Source organism: Helianthus annuus, chromosome 8 (genome assembly GCF_002127325.2).
Source record: "Helianthus annuus cultivar XRQ/B chromosome 8, HanXRQr2.0-SUNRISE, whole genome shotgun sequence".
NCBI classification, from domain to species: domain Eukaryota; kingdom Viridiplantae; phylum Streptophyta; class Magnoliopsida; order Asterales; family Asteraceae; genus Helianthus; species Helianthus annuus.
In genome coordinates this window covers 43,706,470-43,729,463 of record NC_035440.2, presented here as the reverse complement: position 1 = coordinate 43,729,463, position 22,994 = coordinate 43,706,470, and the positions used below count along the sequence as shown (strand labels likewise).

Here is a 22,994-nt window from a genome sequence, read left to right as displayed (position 1 = left end):
TACAAACTTACACTTATTATTTGCTATACAAAATTACATTTATTTAGTCCCAATACACGTTGTTTTTAAAGATATATCATTTTTATTATTTGATATATAAAATTAGATTTATTCAACATGTACAATATACGAGTGATTTTGTAATGATATAACTTTTTATTATTTAATATACAAAATTACATTTATTCAATCTGTATAATACATAGGGTTTTTAAAGATAAAACTTTTTTATTATTTGGTATATAAAATTATATTTATTCAACCCGTACAATACACGAGGTTATATAATAAAAGAAATAAAATGGGGACATTTTCAATTGGGTTGAGATGCATGTATTGATACCAAAACTTTTCTTTTCAATAAGTAACGCACACAATTGTAGTAAAACTGAGTAAAAAAGAATAAAAATAGTTGCATATTTCTTTAGGGAATATTGGATTTCAATAATAAAAACTATTCGTCGTTGGTCGCCAATAGTCTCAACTTAAAAAATAACCATTGGCAGTCCCAACTATTAACATATTGGCCTCCAATGGAACCTGACTAATAGAACCCTAACGTCGTTAGTCTCTGGTCGCCGGAATAGTGTTTTTGGCCGGAAAATTCAATTTTTTTGTCCTAAACCTCTTTGTAACCTTATTACTTATTTTAGGAACTTTTTTATACTAAAAGCCCCGATTATTGGGTCGCCACTCAACATTTTCGTTCAAAACCTTTTTGTAACCTTAGATCGGACCTTTAGAAACCTTTTTCCGGCGACCGCAGACTAACAACATTAGGGTTCTGTTAGTCAGAGTCTATTGGAAGCCAATATGTTAATATTTGAGACAACCAGTAGTTATTTTTGAAATTGGAACTGTTAGCGGCCAACGGCGAATAGTTGAGATTATTAAAATCCAATATTCCTTTCTATAGTTCAACTTTTTCCAAGTTTTTTTGGTGTGAATCAAGATGACTTTGTTTTTTATTTTATAGTTTTAGGAGGTTTATCCCATGAAATTCAATGTTATTAGAGGTTTGTCCCATGAGATTCAATGTTATTAATGACAACTGATGAATTTATCATGTATGTTCATTCAAAACTATCAAGAGTAGATTAAAATTAATAAGTATTTACAAATAATAAATTAGATCGTTTTCATTAATCAACCCGTGTAACACACGGGGCCATAACCTAGTATATTTTATATAATAAATGAGTAAATTAGCAATCAACTCTCATTGCAAGACAGATGATCAGAACTAAATTAAAATTTTAACATAATATGTCAAAAGACAGACGGTACAAGATTTTTAATACGTGAAAGATGATTCTTGTCAATTTAAATAGCTAAGGGCATTCACTAAATTTGGTATAAATATAAAAAGATGAAAAGTGCAATTACCGTAAATGATAGTACTTACACTTGTACTCTCATACGTTTATTTAGCAAGTAAATTTTATAATTTTTGGCATTATTTATATACTATTAAATTTTAACATTTTCAAGCAATAGTTGTTGTACATCATGTTAGTTTTGTGTTTTGTGCAGCAAAGGGTTATACCATATGTTTCATGAGCATACTTTCTGTGATGTTATTTTGAGTTACACGTGTAGACACTAGATGATGGCAGCACCCCATATTAAATTGAATAAAATATAAGTTCCCTGTATAAAAAACTATCCTTTAATCTAATTTTTATTTAATACAATGATGAAATGGATTTGTTTCTTTGTTGTTTTCTTTTTATTGGTATCATTGTTATGTGTTATATTGTTTTTTTGAGGAAATGTCATTAAATAGGGAAGTGTTTATTTCATATAAGTTTTACGTGTATATCCGTGAATACAAATTAAAATCATCAACAGTCCACTTCAATTTCTTTTGAATAATATATACACATCATTATCTCTATCCTCCGTATGATTATGATTAACTAGAGAAATGTGTATGATGCAAAATAACTAGCTAGCTCGACAAGGATTCGAGGACACAAATTGTGAAAATGGTCTTATGAATACAACAGAAAACAACCACCTCCACCATTAATTTTGACTCTTAACAAGTCAAACTTCTTTTCACTATAAAATACAAATGACATTAAATCAAGTACCGTGCAAGATGTACGTCGATTTGGAATCACTTAGAAACACGATATCAACACAACATTGGCATTAGACACCAAATATGCCTTTTCCTTGCAATATATATAATTTTTTTTATCAATAATGACATCCTTAACTTTGATGGCGTGGCACCGGATAATTTGTTGATTTCCTCCCGTCAAGACAAAAACAATAGATATTCACAAGTGTGTATGATTGTATGGTTAGTAGTGGATTAGAGTGAAAATAGTTTAATCAAAAGATATCGATTCTTGATACCGAAATTAGTCGAATTATAACCGATCAAGTTTCTATGCTGCAATGGGTAATTTCACTACTTGGCATGTTTGTACGCCTCAGCCGCTACGCGGCGAGGACTTAATACTAGTTAAAAACACTTTTTAAAAGTTTGTAATACTTTAAGATTTGACTTGTTCTCTAAATATTATTTATTTATTTATTTATTTATTTTTTTTTTTTTTTGAAAAACAAACTTCATTAAAACACAACGAGCCAGGCATCTCCAAGAAGGAGAAACCCACTCGAAAAATTACATTACATCAATACAAAATGAATTCCATCCTTTCCAATCTACCTTCCCCCCATTGAATATATTTCTATACCACAGATAACCCAACGATTTAACCTCGGTCACAATCTTCGGCACCTTGATCTCCATGTTGTCGAATCTTTTCTCGTTCCTAGCCTTCTAAACACACCAACACGTCAATACTATCACCCCATAAACAACTTGTTTCCGGACACTAGAGCCATCCACCCTTTTAGCCATCTCTAAAATATCTCGAAAAGAGAACAGAAAACCTTTCGGGATATGGCACCATGTACAAATCGCATCCCATACACCATTAGTAATGATGCAAGCCGTGAACATATGTTCCGTGCTTTCTTCCGTATCACCACACATCGAACAAATATTATTCCCAAACGTGATATTCCTCCTAGCTAACGCTACCAACGTCGGAATTCTATCCAAATTCGCCCTCCACATGAATAAATTACATTTGTTAGGAAGCCACTTACACCATTTGTAGACATTATCGTTAGACCTGGGCGCCTCTTGAAGCAACCATCTTCCAGTTTCCTTAACCGAAAAATCTTTGTTATCCCCTTTATTCCAAACCCATTCATCCGTTCTGCTGCTAAGTCTGACATCACTAAGCACCCGATGACAATCCAGCAATTCTTGAACTTCAACTTGCGATTCCGGATACCTACTCCAATTCCAATTAATCGGCCCACCTGCTGAATCCTCAATCCTATCATTCACATTGCACCATTTATCCTTATCAAGGCGAAAAATATTAGGAAACAAGACACGTAGCGGAACATCTTTCACCCAAGGATCAATCCAAAATTTTATTTCCGTGCCCCTACCAATAACACCCCGCACCATATTCACGAATTGAGTCCCTTGAACTTTAGTACGATAACCAATATTCACCACTTTTGACCACGTACCTCGAATATTAGCACTAACCGAATATGCATCCCATTTCCTTTTTGTCAAATGAATCGCATCAATCAATCTTCTCCAAAGAGCGTTTGGCTCCACTTTATACCTTCATAACCATTTCAAAATCATAGCGTTGTTAATCACATCCAGTTTACTTAGACCCAATCCTCCCTCTTCCTTCGGTTTTGTCACCTCTTCCCAAGCCACCCAATGAGTCTTCCTAATTTCGTCACTTCCGCCCCACAGAAATCTCTTAATAATACCTTCAAGCTTGTTAATGACCGTCACCGGAGCCTTGTATAACGAAAAATAATAAGTCAGAAGACTTTCTAAAACCGATTTAATCAAAACCACCCTACCTCCCATTGAGAGAGTGGTGGCCTTCCACTTGGATAGCCGTTTTTTGAAGACGTTTATGACCGGCTCCCAGTTATTGACACGTCCCATATTAACACCCACAATAATTCCCAAATACTTAAATGGAGTGCTACCCGATCTACACCCCAATGTGACTGCTTCTGTATTAACTTGATCATCTCTAATACCCACGCCGAATAGAGTAGACTTGTTAATATTAATACGCAAGCCCGAACACATGTGAAAAATACGGAGCATTCTTCTAAAAGCGGTAAAATTAAATTGAGATCATTCACCCATAACCATGGCGTCATCCGCATAGAGTAAATGGGAAACAATCGGACCTCCATCCTTGATCTTCACACCATGAAACGCTCTAATATCACAAGCTTTTCTAAAAATACCAGAAAAGGCTTCCATGGAAACACTGAATAAAAACGGAGAAATGGGAACACCTTGACGTAAACCTTTCCCACACCCAAACTCAAATGTCGGAGAACCATTAACAAGAACGGATGATCTAGCCGATGAAAGAATACCATGAATCCATCTACACCAAAGCTCCGGAAACCGCATCTGTCTCAAGACCGAAATCAAGAACTCCCAATTAACGTTATCATCAGCTTTCTTAAAATCGATCTTGAACATGAATAATTCTTTTCCTTTCCGCTTTGCCCATGACAAAATTTCACTAATCATCAGCGGTCCGTCCAAAATATACCTCCCCGTTAAAAACGCCGATTGCGTTTCATGTGTGATCTCCCCCAAAACCATTCTCATCCTGTTCGCAAGCACCTTAGAAATAACCTTACTGGTCATCCCAATAAGATTAATAGGCCTATACTCACCAAGAGAAACTGGATCCGAGACTTTAGAATAAGCGTGATAAAAGACGACCCCGCACCTCGACTAATAGTGGTCGTATCAGCAAAGGACTGAAAAATCTGCACAATATCGTTAGATAATAAAGTCCAATATTTCTTAACGAAACGGAAGTTAAATCCGTCCGGCCCAGGAGCTTTATCACTCCCACGGTCAAAAACCGCTTCCTTTATCTCACTTTCCAGAAAAGGAGATATCAACCTCCCTGCCATCTCGTCTGATCTCACCCGCAACCCATAACAATCCAGAATCGGTCGAACCTTCATCTCCTCGTCAAACTTCTTTTTAAAAAAACCAAAAACTTCTTTTTTAACAAGAGAAGGCTTGGTCACCCATTCTCCATTAATCAATAACCCCGGGATAGAATTAGACACTTTGCGCTTATTGATGATGCCATGAAAATATTGAGTATTCTCGTCCCCTTCCTTTGCCCATCTCACCCTCGATTTTTGTCTATTGTCTTTTTGTTTAAAGTCTTCCAACTCTTTAATTCTAACTTTAGCTTCCTCGTAAACCCATTGTTCCGCTTCCGTAAAATCCCGATCCTCTATAACTTCATCCAAATCAGCCAAGTCTTGAGCTAGTGTCGTATATTCAGCAGCTTCATCCTTGATCGATTTTTCTTTCCAGACCAAAATCGCTTGCCTCAAAACTTTTAATTTATTCATTAACTGCACATCCGGAGGCCCTTTCCCAACAAACGCCATACAAGTATTAGTGACAAGCTCATCAAATTCTTTACGTTGCAACCAAGAATTAAAAAACTTGAACGGTTTAGGACCGTAATTACGATCCTCCACCTTCAAGATAAGCGGACTGTGATCCGAACAATCTCTAGCTAAGGCTCGGTACTCAGCATTCAGCCATTCGGACATAACACACCAAGAAACAAAAATCCGATCAATTCGGCTACACTTATTTCCAACCACATAAGTGAATTTGCGTCCTCGTAAATTAAACTCATGTAAGCCCGCCTCTTCCAAGAATTCATTAAAATCATTAGTCATAGCCAAATTAAATTTAGAGTTTCGACGCTCCTCTTTGTCACGAACACAGTTGAAATCGCCTCCAACTATCACCATACCATTAACACTCCAAAGAAGATGCACCAATTCGACCCATAACATCTTCTTGTCCAATTTTTTTTGTGGCGCATAAACATTAATAACACATAAATCTTTACCTGTTTCCTTTATCACCCCAGGATAGAAAGAAAGTAACGATGTTTTACCACCGAAATCATATCAAACTTCTTATTATCCCATAACGAAACTAAACCGCCCGATCTCCCAGTCGTGTCAACCCAATCCAAACCAAAGTTATCATTACCCCAATACCTACTCAAATCCACGCCATCCATATTAGAAAATTGAGACTCTTGTAATAAAACAAAAGCTGCACTGTTTTGAATCCGAATATTCCGAATCCAATCTCCTTTCCGGTCATTCCCCAGTCCTCTAATATTAATTGAGATCACATTCATTGAACAACCAGTTGAACGCCTTCTTTTGATACCTCCTGTACACTTGAATCTTCGAAATTATCCATGTTCTCAACCCCTAAAGCTTTTGCCAACGCTATTGTTTCCCTTACTTCACGGTTCTGGACAAAATTAACTTGCCCTCCAACAGCTTCAACATTGTTCGACTTGCATTCCACCCCATTTAAGATTCCGTGGCCACCTTCTTCATTGTTCAACTCTACTTCTCTACTGAGATCAGGCGTCAAAAACTCCCCAGCTTGTTCACTAACCTCCATTTCTTTAGACGGTGTACTCCACTCCGGAAAAATAAACTTATCTATATCAAAAGGATCGTTTCCATCTCGTAAACGCTTGTTAGGCCTATCCGGATTAGAATTCGAGTTAGCTCTTCCCAAAGACGACTTCTTTTTGGTACCCATTCTCCTCTTTTTCTTAGAAAACGTTCAGCGAGATCCTTCAGCCAATTGACTGTTGGACTCCTCATGCACATACATTTGTTGTGTAACCACAGGACTACCTTCAAGACCCCCCCTGCCACCTTCGTTAATACCTTGATCCTCCATGACTATCTCCCCCTCCTCCGTTCCGTTATTTTTCTCCTTATCTACTACCGGTGTCTCCATGACCACATCACAATCAACCTCTTCCTCTAAGTCCACAATACAATCCGGTATCCAACCCGCTTCCTCCTCCTCCACTAAAACATTACATTTAATCTTGTGCCATTTAATAACACAACTTTGCTTTATCCTCTCCACTTTGTTAACTAATACCCCAACCACTGCATATGATAAATCCCTCCCCTCCTCTTCAAACTGGGCCGAATGGATGACTTTACCAAAGTTGGAAGCAATGACATCAAACACTTGGGGTTTCGCTAACGTTAAAGGCACCCCATGGAGTTTTAACCACGCAATCCTCTCAACATCCAATATCTGACCATTCCAAGTTACACAAGAATCCAGGAAGACCTCCCAACCCACATTATCTTCAAGAAAAGAATCCCTCTCCACCTTATCCCGAAACACCAATAAAACAGTAAAGCCACCAACATAGTGAATCTGAATACTATGCTGGAACATCGCTTTCAAAAGGCTCCTCAAACTGATCAATTCAGTATAGCCTTTCACCGTTACCACTAAACCACAATCGTAGAACTCACCAAAAGCACCAATGTCACCATCAATATTTATTTCCGGCACCCCAACCCCAACCTCCTTATTGAGTAAAGTATCCATGAAAGAACGAGCGCCACTTACCACATTAACATGTTGATCTACAGCTTTGCCTTTATCCTTTTCCAATTCTGTCTCTGTACCATCCTCCTCTTGAACGTTCCTCACCGGTTGCCACACTTTATCAGCCGACTTCTTCTCCACCGGATCATTCACGAATCTTGCTGGAGATATGAATAGTTTGTAACTTCCTATCCATACGTCTTTTAACCTAAACTCCAAATCGGACATGTTTCTATCGATCTTGAACGTAACAAATCCAAACCTCTTGCCAAGACGATCAAGCTTTCTAGCAATGTACGTTCCTTGCACCTCTGCGTATCTCTTCAAAACCCCTGCCAGATCTGCCGATGAACACCTATCTGGTAGATTCGAAACAAAAAACTTCACTCCCCTGTTGAGACATTGGATTGATGACTGTTATTGTTATCCCTACCCTTCTTAGATGGAACATCGTACCAATTGTTGACCTTGTAACGTTCCCTTGCCGCCATGCATGAACTTGAAACCCTAACCCTTATGATATTAATTATGTGGTTAAAAGTTGATAGTCTCACTTTTATGATATTAAATATTATTTATTAGTTTACAAACACTTTTTAAAAGTTTGTGATACTTTAAGATTTGACTTGTATCTCTAAATATTATTTATTTATTAGTTTACAAATCTTGAATAGTTACTATAACCTATTAAACTATTATACATGTATAAGTGTTTTAACAATATAAAATTTTAAAATTCGGTTATTAGATAAAAAATGGTGAAAAGAAATAAAAACAAAGAAAAAAAGGAGAAAAGATAGTAACTTATTGGTCAAAGGAAAATGATTTTGAGTATTTTGACCGGTCTAATCTTTGACCGGGTTTTGTTAACCTGTCCCGGCCTCTAACCCGACCTGGGTATTGGCTGTCACACACCGATAATAAATCAATTATATAAGAGCCGGGTGTGATCCGAATGGTATCTTCATTGCACAACGGAAGTATTTGAGCTAAGATTTCTGGAAAGTTGAACGCCTACTAAGCACTCGAATCCCCATCGCGTCGTTGCCGTTTTAATCCGTTTTTCGATCCGGTTTCGACTGCGGTAATTAAAATTTAATTACGAAGCTAAATATATCGTAAAATCTTAGTTTTGAAGTTAATACGCATGCCCGATGCTTCCATTCTGTTGCCGGTGCGTTTCCTGCAATCGCATTTTTTGTTCACGTTTGCGTTTGTGACGTACAGAAGCACCATAAATTTGCAAAACTAAATTTATAAGTATAAAATATTCGTATAGAATTCGTATTTGTCGGCGTTGTCAGTATTTCGTACGGTTTCAGTTCGTTATCGTTTAATATTCAACAGATTTCTCGCAGTTCGTCATACGCGCACTGTAAAGCGGATTAGGTGTTCCTAGGCATACTAAAGGCCTAACTAGGTTAATTTACGTCTAACTACACTACTTTTAATCATCCTAATGTTTGTTTTGCGTGTAATTAGGAGCCGTAAATTACCGGTTGTCACATTGACAACACCCGTCTAACTGATTTTATTGAATCAAAATGAGGATTCATCCAACACTAATGAGGCCCACTAATAAACAAAGAAATAAAATCTAATACTTTGCTCACATAATCAAAATCAAACTATCTTCAAGATTTTTGTTACTTGTGCAACAAAAACTTTTAAAATGACGTATTTTATCAACCTAACAGAAGGCCTCAGATTTTTACTTTGTTTTAGACTTTCTAAACGATTGAGCCGGCCCTCGGCAAGAGACAAAAACACTATTGTTTCGAAAACAAAAGGTAAATATCACAACCTGAAAAATATAATTTGAGGTACTAATATATAGGTGGTTTGGGTTGAACTATATAATAATACCATTTTTTTTATGTATTTTTGCGAAATAAATGTATATTACACTCAAAACATGTACGAAACATTTGGTTCACGATTTTTTACAAGACATCTGTCAAAGGAATTGGAGTTTGAGGGAATTTGATTTGGAATTCAAATTTGTCAAAGAAATTCAAATGTGATGAAACTAGAATTTGTTAAAGGAATTGAAATTTGTGTTTCATTGATTGACAAAAAAATCATATTTAGTTTCCTAATTTGTTAACAAGGTCGGAATGTGTCAACGACATTGGTAGCATCAACGCTAGTTGCATTTGTGATGGTGGAACACCGTGGTGGTGGGGTGCCATTGGTGGACGGTGGTTGGCCGTTGGTGGTGGTGGCGGTGCCGGTGGCAGGTGGGGGTGGTGGCGGTAGGCGGTGGTGATGTACAATGGATCGGAAGCAAATTCACACGAACCGGTTTTTAAGAACAAAAGCATGTGACTAGAGATGAAGAGAAAACCGTTTAACCGTATCGGTTTTTAAGAACCGAACCCGAAGTGGTTAGGTTCGATATCCAAACCGGCAGTTCCATACAGGTTTCACCTCTTCAGCGAAAAACCAAACCAAAACTAGTTTGTCATCAACCGGTTCGGAAACCGACCCAAAAATTACTGGTTCCGAACTGGCCTAGTTATTTGGTTTTTTTTAATAAACTTGTTATAATAACTATTAAAAAAATAATATAACTCGTATGTTATGTTTTTTAAACTTTTTTGTCATCAAAACAGTTAAAGAGGTGCGCACAAGAATTGGTTTGCGAATGCAAACCGAAAGTGGTGTTTCAAACCGATCTAAAAAAACCGGCCAAACCGGGGATGAACTGAACCGGTTTGACAAAGAACCGGCCAATCTAGAGACCAGTTTTGGAACCTGTTTTGGTTCCTGAAAAAACCAAAATGTTCATCTCTACATGCGACTGACTGTGAGAGTACAGATGCACAAATCAGGTTATGACCCAAATCGGTTTGGGCCAGGAACAAAAGTCAAAATCATGTTTTGGAAAAACCGATCCGGTCAGAGCTCTGCCTTTTAGGGGAAATGATCGGGTTTAGTTCATATTGTGTTTGACCTCCAAACCAGGTTTAAAATCAGGTCAGATACGGATGCAAAACTGGGCTCGGTTCACAACCCCCCCCCCCCCCCCCCTTTTTTTTTGGGTGCAACTCCTGTATGACTCATATATAGTATATGAGGGCCACAATCAATAATTCATGCTACTGATACATCAATTCACCAGCCATGCAAAAATAACCACCTATCCTTGTTCATGTTGGCAGAAATAATATTCTGAAAATGAAAAGAACATAAAGTAGCATATATTACCGGTTCAATCTCATGTCAAGTTATCCATCTTTCCTGTAAAATGGTAATGGTTTGGTTATGTAACATTTTATAGATGTAAGAATTGGATATTAAATTGGTAGAAACGTGTTGTTGAGAACTACGAGAGCCGCATAATGTACTTGTACATAATGCATTGAAGATAATCAAAGTAGTGAGACAGAGAAAATGTGACAGCTACATAAGCGTCTTATGTATCACATTTAGAGCACCACCTGTATGTGTATTCTGCAAATCACAGTTCTTAACATATTTCTAGGTTTTGATTTAAACACTCCCCTAAAAAGGTAGAGATGTCAACTTCGGCCAATTTTTTTACAACACGAAGGCGTATTAATTACCCTAGGAAAAAGGTAAATGAGACATGTTAGGAAATGAGTCAAGTGTTATCTGTGCACTTGACATGAGATTGAACCGGTTAATAACCTATTCCGATTGCAGTTAATGAACTGGTTTTTTTCCCACCTCTAGTCAGGTCCTATCCGCTCACTAACATTAAACCCAGGTAGGATTCTTTTGTCGTTGCCAGGGTCTTTGGAGATTTTATTTATCTTTGCCAACACCTTTACAATTTGGAATTACTTGTACGATCATGAACACATTGAAAAAACAACCTTCAAAGCCAAATGCCAAATGCCAAACACAAAAAACCAAAAAAAAAAAAAAAAAAATCGACCAACTATAAAAAAACAGTTGGAAAAAGACCAAAGAAAAAATCGATTGGAACAAACAATTGAGTGGATCAAAAGAATAACCAGAAAATCGATCTATTTAGAACCCAATTGTCGCATACTCATCTCAGATCCTTCTATCTAGAAAATGTGATTGTAAAACTGGAGCCATTGTAAAGCCAACATAATTAAACCGTCTCACATACCAAAGGGCCTTCGGCTTTGTGAGTATCCGTTAAAAAGAATCATGCTACAAATGCATCATTTCAGCAACCTTACAAAAAATAGCATATACTGCCAGTTCAGTTTCACGTTGAAGTTATCCGTCTTTCCTGCAAAATGGTAAAGAGTTTGGTCATGCAACACATTCACATTTAAAAAAAAGGGAGATGTCTTCAACCAATTTACGGGTTATGTTTTTATCCATAGCGGACTAAAGTTTTTTAAATTAACGATAAAGGAAATGGGTCCAAAAGTTAGATAACTACTGGAATAATATAAACTTAATCATATCCGACACTAAATAGTTGTTAAATCTTCTGATCTAAATTTTTCTCGAGGTCAACCCAAATTACTCATTTTGAACTGTACAAAAAGACTACTCATTGTGACTCATTAACCATTGGCTGCAAACAAACCAAACGAACACGAACAAGACCTTGTTCGTGTTCATTTGTTAAGGAATATGTGTGTTCACAAACTGTTCATGAACACTTACCAAATGAGATTTTATGTTCGTGTCCGTTTGTTAAGAAAATGACTATGTTCGTGTTTGTTTGTTAATTTTAGGCAACAAACGAAAACGAACGTGATGAACACAAATGAGCACAAACTAATGTTCATGAACACAAATTTGGAACAAACGAACATAAACAAGCTTTTATGAACAAAATATATAATACATTGATACTTACTAAATATTTTATTTGTCGGAATTTTGAAGTTTCTAAATAAAGTATAAAAACTAAAAACAATGATGAACTTTCAAACACAAACGAACATGTTACCAAACGTTCACAAACATAAATGAACGAACACAGTCTCTGTTCATGTTCGTTCATTTAACTAAATGAACGAAATTTATTGTCCGTGTTCGTTCGTTTAATAAACGAACGAACACAAACAAACTTCCCCGCCGAACGGTCCACGAACTGTTCGCCGAACATTTGGTTCGTTTGCGGCCCTAACCATTAATAAATATAATTACTAAAGATTGTTTATGCAGACAGACCGAACATACAGAGAAAACATTTACTTTCTCTTTCTTCTGTCAATTGCATTTCTTGGGTCATTTTTTGCTAGAGGAGGCCCGGAAGGTACACCATACTGCATGGGGGAGGGTACTGGCGGTGCAGACACAGGAGCAGATGAAGCAGCCATGGTGGTAGCAGTAGGTGGTAGCAGTGGTGGAAGAGCATTAGATGGTGGTGCCACTGTAGGCTCGGGAAGAGGTCTAGGCAATATATGCTTCAGCCGATTATTCCTGTAGTTCTTCCAGAAATAAAACTGTTGCCTGTGTGTCAACTCCTAAAAGGTTTAAAAAACGCATCAAGTATTATGATAAATTTAAAAAAAAAAGTTGAAAATGATAAAGATTTGAAAGGAAACAGAATGTCTAAAAGATGCAACCTTATTAGCCGGATGTGCCATAGCATTGCGGAAACTTGCATTTTGAAGAAGTTCCAGAAAGTAGAGACAATGCGGATACCTTCAATCCTCCAAAAAATAAACAGATATTAATAAACTCTTGAAAAGAATGACTCTTGATACAACCATTCAACATAATAAGATTGTTAGACTAAAAGGCAAAGCACAACTCACATAATATATTTTATGTACTCTGGTCGTTGCCAGTACTGAAGGTACTTCAAGTAGCCAATGAAAGCTTCATCTTCAAAATAACGGTTCTGAGCTAGATCTACATCAATGAACAAATTTAAACTTCATGAAGGGTAAAAGAAGTCAAAAACATAAAGAAACTGACTAAACTACCTCTACATTTGGTGACTTAAAGGTCTCCTAGAATAAATGGATACCACTAATTCTATTTGTTTAAGGTTCCAAATCAATTAATTTTTGTTTCCAAATTTCAAACGTAGTGCAAATATTTCTCATCATTTTTAGTACAGTCCTTCATAATAATGATTTTACATTGTCACTTTAACTTACAGTGAATATAAGTTGGATTAGCAAGGCACTGAACAAATTCAAGTTCAAGCAAAAATCTTTGACGCCCATCGTCTGGATCCTTGTATACTTTTTTGGGCCTGTAACAAAACTCAAGTCAGACACATGGTAGCATATTATGATAACTTATATCCACACTATATGAGATGTAGAAGCTTACGAGCTGTTATTATTTGAAGAATCATCAATTTCTTGACCCGAAGCCATGCACTCGAGTTCCTAGTTCCTATAATTTCAAATTTTGCTGGCTAGCTGTACCAAGATAATGAGCTTTATTCCAAAATTTTGGAAAAAAAAAATTTATAATAAGCTTTATCTTCTTGGTTTTAAAAAGTGCGTATTTGGGGCGCTAGGCGATTGATAAAGGGCCTCAAAGTCCGAAGGTCACACTTTTTGCGCAGGTGAGTCAAAATTGGTAAAGATTGAGTCTAACGACCAAACGATGAAGAGACTATGGATTATTTACTTGAAAGAGATGCAACTTTTTAGTTCTATATAATGCTTAATCATACATAGAGCAACACCTCCCATACGTGAAGCTCTCGCCTCGGCTTTTGGCACCTAAAAAGCTCGTGCTTGGCGCTTTTTTAAAACCAAGATTATCATAAAATCTAATGTGGTGAGCAAATTTTCCACAATAAACTTGACATCCACAACAATTTTGAATATGAAAGCAGCTTATTCTTTTTTGACTGAACTAACATAACATCCCAAAACACATAATACAACGGAGCAAAACTAATTTACTATTACAGTATAGCTTAAAGAACGACTGATAAAATAAAACCTAATATTCCAACATTCAAATCCCAATCATGATCCACAATATATGGACTATGGAGAGAGTATCACAATTCACGCTTCTAATTTAGGGTTTTGACTCGAAATTTAATAATTTGGTATCCAATTTCTGAACTGACCTATGATAACATTCCAGTAACAAAAAGTTAAGTAACCAGAGATCAAAGAAAACAAATACTTACGAATTTGGAAGTAAAATACACCAATTGATACTCCGTGACGGTGCAAACGGTGGTCACCGTCCAGTTACGTAACCGTCAACGGAAAATGCAGCGTCGTTAGTAAGTCTCAGCCTCACCGTCGATTGTGTCTTCTCCGGTGGAACTTGGAAGATAAAACATAAAAATGGACGACTGGTCAACTAGATTCAAATACATCGATGGGCTGGCTCATCTAAGTTGGGCTAACATAATGGTATAAAAGTGGGCTTCAACCAAGTCTAAACCGAATTTGTTATCCCGTTCGACCTTTTTAAGTTCCGTTTGGTTTGCTTCGGTTTTAGCTTAATTGGTTTCATATCAAATAATCAACACCCGTAGATGCCAACAACTCAACACGAATTCGGCTTAAGCCAAATATATAAGACCATAGACTCAGAGTGTAGTTTTCACACTTTCATTCCCCTCGGTGTATATCAGCGTCATATCAGTTTTCACTTACCAGTTACCACCACTCAATCATGGAAGCTACATCATCTTCCACCACTCTCCACTCAACATTTTTTTGTATTTTTATAAATACAAGTAATATTTTAATATTTTAAGTTTAAATAACGACTGCTAAAAATACGATAAAAACGGTTGCGCTTGTTTGTGTTGTTCGAATTCATCTTTTTGCAAAAGTGTGAAGATAATAAAGATCTAGTAGCGACTCTTAGTAACTTTGAAAGATTAATATCGCATACGTATACGTGAACAAACAAATGGGTTAGAATATTTTTTAACCAATTTTTACCATTTTATAATGGTTGTTATTTGTATCTCGCTGCATACAAAGAGGGGAGAGAAAACATGAGTGGAGTCACCATAGTTGTTCACTTGCATGAACCCCCATACCATCCACGCAGTGTCATGTGTGGCAATCAAGCCCTGTTGGACAATGCTTGTTCGCGTGAAATGCTCATCGGGAAACCTAACAAGTCTTGTCAACTAGAACCCTCTCTAAGCCCGGACGAAAATTCTAGCAATCCCCTCCCCTCCCCCCCCCCCCCCCCCCAAACACACGAATTTGTTGCTTTTTACCACTAAACCACCAGCAATTCACCCTCATGTTTTCAAAATATTCTCACCTCCCGAAGGTTTTTTTGCCATCCCTACTCAAGCCCAAACTGTAATGCCAAAAATACCCCTGCTAATAACAAGAATAACATAACACATGCTATTCCCTTCATCATATAATAGTTTCTCCATCAACAAAACCCTTGAATCTACCGACTGACTACATATTGTTGAGGCCGGTGGGACGTTAAACCTATGGATCAGACGGCGGAGCAAGATCAAGAGCACGAAGTCTACGGCGGAGACATACCAGAAGACGGAGAAATGGACGCTGATATGGAAACACCAATGAACGAAACAGAACACGATGAAAACACTAACAGCAAGGTTTCTATTTCAATTCAACTGTTTTAACCATCCTTGTTTTCGAATTCAATGCACTCATGTGAATTGAGTTAAAGCCCTAACTCAATTTCTATCCTTTTGTTCTACTTTTTTTGTTTCTGAAATCAGGAGTTAGAGGATATGAAGAAGAGACTGAAGGAGATTGAAGAAGAAGCAGGCGCGCTTCGAGAAATGCAGGCGAAAGTCGAGAAGGAGATGGGCTCGGCTCAAGGTCTTTCTTCTATTTTGGTTATTTTTGTGTTATGCATGACAATGCTGCTGTTGTTATATTTAGCTTTATTTTAACTGTTTTTATTATGAATATTATTTAGTATAGGTTTTGTAATTGTGCTAGAATTAGAGTTTGAGAAGGATACCGATTCTATACGGTTACGTGGATTATTGAATCGTGTCTGGTTGTACTTTAGGAGGTTTGCAGTTTGTTATTGTTATCAAACATGACAAGTATAATATGTTTTGGCTGTTTCTCTGCTACGGTGACGACTAGTTATGAAGAAAAAAACAGGAAATGTTGCAGAGGTTGTGAGAGTGAGTATATTACTGTAGTGTTCTTGATTTTAGATTCTTGAAGCTGGGAGCCTGGGACATTGATATTAGCTATGCAGTTGATGCGGTAAAATATCGGATATCGATCAAGGACTGATATTTGAGATATCGGTAATTTTAATCTAATGCAGAATTTATATATATTGCAATTTAACACTAATAATTCAGTGATATATCGGTTATATCGGTCAAATATCGGTGATATATCCGTTATATCGGTCAATATCGCCGATAATATCGGTACCGATATTCTAACAACTATTTGACACCGATATTTTACCAGGGGACGGATATATCACCGATATTAACTGCATAGGACGTTAGGTTTAAATAACAAACATGTAGCCATGTAGGAAGACTGTATTCAAATATCATTCAGGGGTGTTTGAACTAATCATTAGAGTTTTGGTAATAGAGAAAAGCTTGCTTAAAGCCTATGACAACATTGAGAAAGCAAATGTGTCTTCTTATTATACGACTAGGGTGTATGCGTATCAGTACAATATTCCAAATTTATTTTGATACAATATTAATATATTATGGATTTTTTTACACTGTTGTTGGTGTCTTGCCGGTGAGACTTCCCCTCTAAACCTACAAATGTAATGTCATTGATAGAGTGAACCTAGAAGATGTCGAGTGCATTAAGTGATCTTAGTTTAAGAACTTGCTAAGGCGAATCAAGATATTCATTAATAACATCATCTTCATGGTGAAATTGTTATTTGTTTAAAATACAATAGGATAAGCATCAAGATTTAGGAGGATATTTCTAGTCTAATTGTTGTTGCCACTTGCCCCAACTGTCTGTGCCTGTTAAGTTAATGCAGGGAAGTCAAGTTAAGCAAGGTTAGAGCGGTTTGACCTGATTTAGGGTTTTACATTTGCTAAACTTAAATTTGGTAACCTTTAATCTAAAATTAGAGAAAGAGTCCTGTGTTGCTTTCTCTGTCATAATGTTTGTAGGGTGAGAGTTGGCTACAAAGTCTATTTTTCCTACAAAGTGTAGGAAGTGTTCTAAGGGTGACATGTGGCACTTAGAGATTTTATATTAAAGTGCATAAAGGTAATTGAATAATTAACTTATTTATGGAAGATTTGTTTCTTAAACAAAATAAGGAGATTTTTAAGAAAACAACATATCTTTTAAGAATTCAAAATTGTCAGTTACTTATAATACAAAGAACGTATGCATAACAAATTAACATGACATGCGATCACTCATGAACAAATTCTTGACGTTGTGTTTTATTAGTTATTAGTTTATTCACATTGTGTTTTATCAGTTACAAGTGTAAACAACTTACATTTCCGTATAACACACTAGTATAAATAGCTTAGATTCTGTATAATACACCAATATAAATAACTTACATTCCGTGTAACACACCAGTATAAACAACTTACATTCCGTATAACACACCAGTATAAACAGCTTAGATTCCGTATAACACACCAGTATAAACAACTTCGATCACCAGTATAACACACTAGTATAAACAACTTAGATTCTGTATAACACACCAGTATAAACAGCTTCGATCTCCATTATAACACACCAATATAAACAACTTAGATTATGTATAAGACACCATTATAAAAGCTTGCATTCTGTATAACACACTAGTATAAACAGATTAGATCGCATAAAAAAAAACGTATGAACATTTTTTTGGAATAGATTATAGTGTTATTGTTCTCCATTGTTTGAATGTTCTTGAACCATGTTGATGTCTAGATCCATGATTTTAGAGATTGGTGGTTACTTAATGAAGAAATAGCTAGAATAAAGGAACTGATGGTAGTTTCTTTATTTAAAACACCACTAATGACTATAATGCCCCTCGCCTATTAAATGAATCAATAATTAAAACACAAATATTACAAAAATGCCACTCAACTAATCTCAACCATTGATCAAACACATCCAATGGCACAAAATACTTCCTACACTTTGTAGAAAAAAAACACTTTGTAGAGGAGCCTCACCCATGTTTGTAAGAACTTACTGTTCTGACCTGTAATATAATACCATAATCAGCGTCTTAGTTAGATAATCTCGTGTTTACCTAACAATATTATTTTTTGTATCATGGGCAACAGACGATCCTGCTGGTGCTTCTGCAACTCTGGCTGAAAAAGAGGAGGCGGATGCCCGTTCAATATATGTTGGTAATGTGAGGTTCTTTATTCAATGTATTTTACTGTTGATATAGTATATGAAAACTGTTTATATTGTTGTGTTGTGTTCACTAACATCTTTGCTATGCATTGAAATTGTTTGATCATTATTGTTATTCTTAATTCTTGGAAGAACATTAAAATTTTATATATTCTGAATTTCAGGTAGACTATGCATGTACGCCTGAGGAGGTTCAGCAGCATTTTCAATCATGTGGAACTGTAAACAGGGTGACAATATTAACCGACAAATTTGGTCAACCGAAAGGTTTTGCTTATGTGGAATTTGTGGAACTTGAAGCTGTTCAAAATGCAGTACTTTTGAATGAATCAGAGTTACATGGTCGTCAACTCAAGGTCCTAACTTTATTACCGTATTCTCTTCGCCTTGGTTTTAAAATGCGCGCATTATGCGCGTATAATGCGTGATGCGCCCGTTGCGCTAATGAGAGCGCATCGCAACACCTAATGCGTTGCGTTTACATGATGCGATGATATTGCGACAATTTCGCATAATGCGCCCTTCGCAAAATGCGCCATGATGTACGCAACTACGCATCATTGTTTGTTATGTTTTTTTGCCCAGATTTTATGAAATGGGTTGGGTTTTTTCAATAATTAATATTTTAGCATGCTTGATTTGAACCATTATGGTTCCTAAACACTTTTTATGGTTCTAGAAAACATTTTAGGATGCTTGATTTGAACCAAAAAGCACAATTCTTATCTTATTATGTCAATTGTTTTAGTTTAAGTATGTTTTAATAAGTTGTTATGTATAAATAATTTTTCAGTATATTTTTATAAAGAGCGCATCGCATACGTGATGCGCTCGCATCACGCATTACGCATCAGATTCTTGGACAAAACGCATCGGAGCGCATCTTGCAATTTAAAACCAAGCTCTTCGCAATATTATAAAATCCGGGCTTCAAATTCTTACTAATGGATTCTTGGGCTCTGCAGGTTGCTGCCAAACGAACCAATGTTCCTGGGATGAAACAATTTAGAGGGAGGCGGGCGAACCCGTATCTTGGATTCAATCCACGAAGGCCTTACATAGCTGGCCCACCAATGTACTCTCCATACGGCTACGGGTACATATCCGAATCTATTTTTACTTGCTGTGTATTTGATAATTTAATTCATAAGGGACTTGGAAAATGGTACCATTTTGCTTAACCCTTTAGTGATTTTCTATAATTATACAAAATAATTTAGAACAAAGCTGACACATGCTGTTGTGACTTTGCAGGAGGATTCCAAGAGGTAGGAGGCCAATGCGGTATCGGCCATATTAATCAACTAAATCAAGTCATTTTGAGTGTTTTCTAGTGGCTAATTCTCATAAGTCTTAGATCATGTATCGCTATGTAGTATGTACCATTGCTTCCATTTGCCAGATGCCCCAACTTTCCTTTTTAGCTTTATTTTCAAAGATTGTATGCACTTTAACATGCTTTTGAACTTAGAACCATAGTCTGTCATAGTCCAAAAAATGAGCTTGAAAGTGTGTTTTACTTTAAGTTATAGTTCCCATGAATATTATATTATCTTTGAAACACAATTAAAACAAAAAACCAATTGTGGATATATATATACACTCCCTCTTTCAATGTAGTTTTACATATTTATTCTCTTAATCTTCATCATTTGAGATAGTGAAGGGGGAAGCCATATAAAAGAACATCATTAGTTTACACTCAAATTAATCAGTTCAGGTTATTTCAACCCTATCAAAACGAACCGGCGGGTTAGAATGTGTATGAGTTCAAATGGGTTGTTTAAAAAAGTTACCATTTTGATTCGGGTCAGAACGGGTTGATTAGAAAAAATTTTCACTTAATCATCTTCTCTAACAGTGGCCATTGTCTACAAAAAAATTTATTAGGCCAGATTTATTATACAAATAAGCATACTTCTTATAATGTGGTGCATCCCTATCCAAACGAGCAAGGGTACAAGAGATCGGTAAAAAAAATCCCAAAGTGTAGTGTTTCTGTTAAGACATTATAACATTATAGTCCAGTAGTTGTATTTTCTTCTTGGTTAAAAAAAAAAAAAAAAGCTGGTGTATAAATCAAAGTGCAACAACGCCAGAGAAATTACAAAGACTGAAAGCCCAAACACGACAGAATATTGACGAGCTGACACGAACATGGGTGTGTAAAAAAAACGGTGTGTAAATCATAGGTGAAATTCACAACAGAGATGTGAGAAACAACTAGTGGTGTTAAACGGGTTGTGTTCACGAGTTGGCTGATCCAACCGGACACAAACACGAAAATTTGGCACAACCCGATCCCGAAACTCGCGTCGACATATGAACCCGAACACGACACGAATATTGATTATTGACGGGTTGACACGAACACGACCCGTTTAACCCGATTTTTTTAGCATATCTATTTCCCACTTAATTTCCCATTAAACTTTTTCAAAAGGCATCACTTTAAGTATCGATATCTCATTTATCTTAGTTTAGTTTTGAACACTTCTTAACTCGTTGAAATACCCATTAAAATGCTAATGATAGGCGTTCCATTCATGTGAATGTTTGTAGGAGTAGTCTTGGTCTACACACAAAATGATGTTGAATAATTAATATTGCGCTACTTTAAACCTATTGTGTAATAATAATTACTGTGTAATAATAATTACTCTAGTTATTTATATCATAGTTGATGGTGAGCACATTCAGGATAATTGTGATGCCAATTAACCTTTTATTCCTCAAATTCCGTGACCATTTCGTGTGTTTCTTTTTTTTTTTGGGTAAAGGGTTACCCTGATGAATTTTATACCAACCAAACAAACCAAGTGAGAGACAGAAAATCTCCCAGTTCTCAAGTATGACAGGCCATACAAGAGTATCTACACAAAATCAATGTAAGTAACCAAGTATATGTGTTTTTTTTTTTTTTTTTAGCTTATGCTTTCGTCGTATCAAAGATCTGGATCATATCACATATCTGAATCATTCAAGATCTAAGATTAAAGTTTTGAATAGTTTTGAATTCGAAAGCTGCAATTGATGGTAGTGTGTGGTGTTGTCAATTGTAGAAAGATTGAAGAAGAATTGGATCTGAGCTTTGTTTGTTCAATAGTGAAAACGGAAAAAGTATAATAGCAGATCTGGATTTGAGGTGATCAGATTAGATGTTAAACTGTTTAATTTGCGACGAGTTTATAGCAGGTTGTTAATTCGACTGGTTTGGAAAAGAAGTATTGTTGATTAGTGTTCAAAATAGTAGAGAAAGTGTAAATGGTTGAAGGTGATTAAGATTTGAATGTTTGCTGGATGATATGGTGATCTTGATCGGCTGTGTGTTTGGATTAGAGTTTGGTATTTGGAATTTGGATATCACTCATGGATGTCAAGAAGAATGTAGGATCGTTTTACGACCAATACGAGTCGATCAGAAGAATTCTTAGACAGAATCAGAGGCGGAATTCATTGATTCAGTCTTCGTTCAGCTTGTATTAAACTAGAATATCATTAATCTGTCTTGTTTATTGATTTCACAACAGTTTACAGGCTAGAGACACTTCGACAGCACTTCGGCGTCGGAATCAAGAAGCATACAAACGAAATGACAACACAGGTATTTATATGCAGATGATTTCGTATGGAACTGCTCACACGAAACAACATTTCGTGCGGAATGACCCAAGGCTCTATTTCCTGGTCTATCATTTCTAAGAACAAGACTCGAACGAAGACGAAGTCGACATATGTATGCACCAACAGACTCCCCCTCGGATGTTGACGAAGTCTTCGGTACGAGTCTTCAACATGTCAACTCTTCCGTCTTGATCGATCTTCTCATACTTTCCAAAATGTTCTCCATTGTAAGAATCCTTCAATCTTTATCTTCTTTTCTTCAGGATCTATCTCTGGTTCTAACCTCGTCAGACTCCCCCTTTCATTAAGCTGGGATCGCAATCTGGAATTAGCTATCGCCTTGAAATCGAATCCTGGCTCATATTCAGCTCAGTCTTTCATCATTCACAGGTTCAAGAATTGTAGCCTGGCTCTCTGTAACACTCAGACTCAGGAACCTGGATGACCTGCACATTCTCTACCACTTGTAAGATAAACAATTTTGACATTAATAATCTCTTGAATTTATAACATTCAAAATTTTGATTCAAATTAATGAACCATTTAATCTTTTTCAAAATCAAACCTCATATTTCTCAAATTCTCCCAAACCATTTGTCCATCCTGTTTAG

The 22,994-nt window shown here is 36.3% G+C and overlaps 2 protein-coding genes across 8 annotated transcripts; one reads left to right on the top strand and one right to left on the bottom strand.

Moving 5' to 3' along the window:
• Window positions 1–11,490: 11,490 nt before the first annotated feature.
• LOC110872807 (mediator of RNA polymerase II transcription subunit 31) lies at window positions 11,491–14,799 on the bottom strand. Of its 7 annotated transcripts, none has more exons than XM_022121685.2 (7): window positions 14,592–14,799; window positions 13,769–13,860; window positions 13,591–13,688; window positions 13,243–13,339; window positions 13,051–13,129; window positions 12,653–12,948; window positions 11,491–11,753 (listed from the first exon to the last, which is right to left on the bottom strand). In XM_022121685.2, the coding sequence occupies exons 2-6, from the start codon at window positions 13,813–13,815 to the stop codon at window positions 12,673–12,675; spliced, it is 597 nt and encodes a 198-aa protein (XP_021977377.1). In that variant the 5' UTR covers window positions 13,816–13,860; window positions 14,592–14,799; the 3' UTR covers window positions 11,491–11,753; window positions 12,653–12,672. The 7 variants fall into 7 exon arrangements, with proteins under 7 accessions (XP_021977377.1, XP_021977376.1, XP_021977375.1 ...); XM_022121684.2 differs by having other exon boundaries at window positions 12,662–12,948; window positions 14,592–14,798; XM_022121683.2 differs by having other exon boundaries at window positions 12,677–12,948; window positions 13,769–13,834; window positions 14,592–14,795.
• Window positions 14,800–15,796: 997 nt separating this feature from the next.
• Window positions 15,797–20,284, top strand: LOC110872806 (polyadenylate-binding protein 2). Its single transcript, XM_022121681.2, has 6 exons — window positions 15,797–16,013; window positions 16,140–16,242; window positions 18,681–18,754; window positions 18,924–19,115; window positions 19,725–19,855; window positions 20,014–20,284. The coding sequence occupies exons 1-6, from the start codon at window positions 15,882–15,884 to the stop codon at window positions 20,057–20,059; spliced, it is 678 nt and encodes a 225-aa protein (XP_021977373.1). The 5' UTR covers window positions 15,797–15,881; the 3' UTR covers window positions 20,060–20,284.
• The last annotated feature ends 2,710 nt before the right edge of the window (window positions 20,285–22,994 follow it).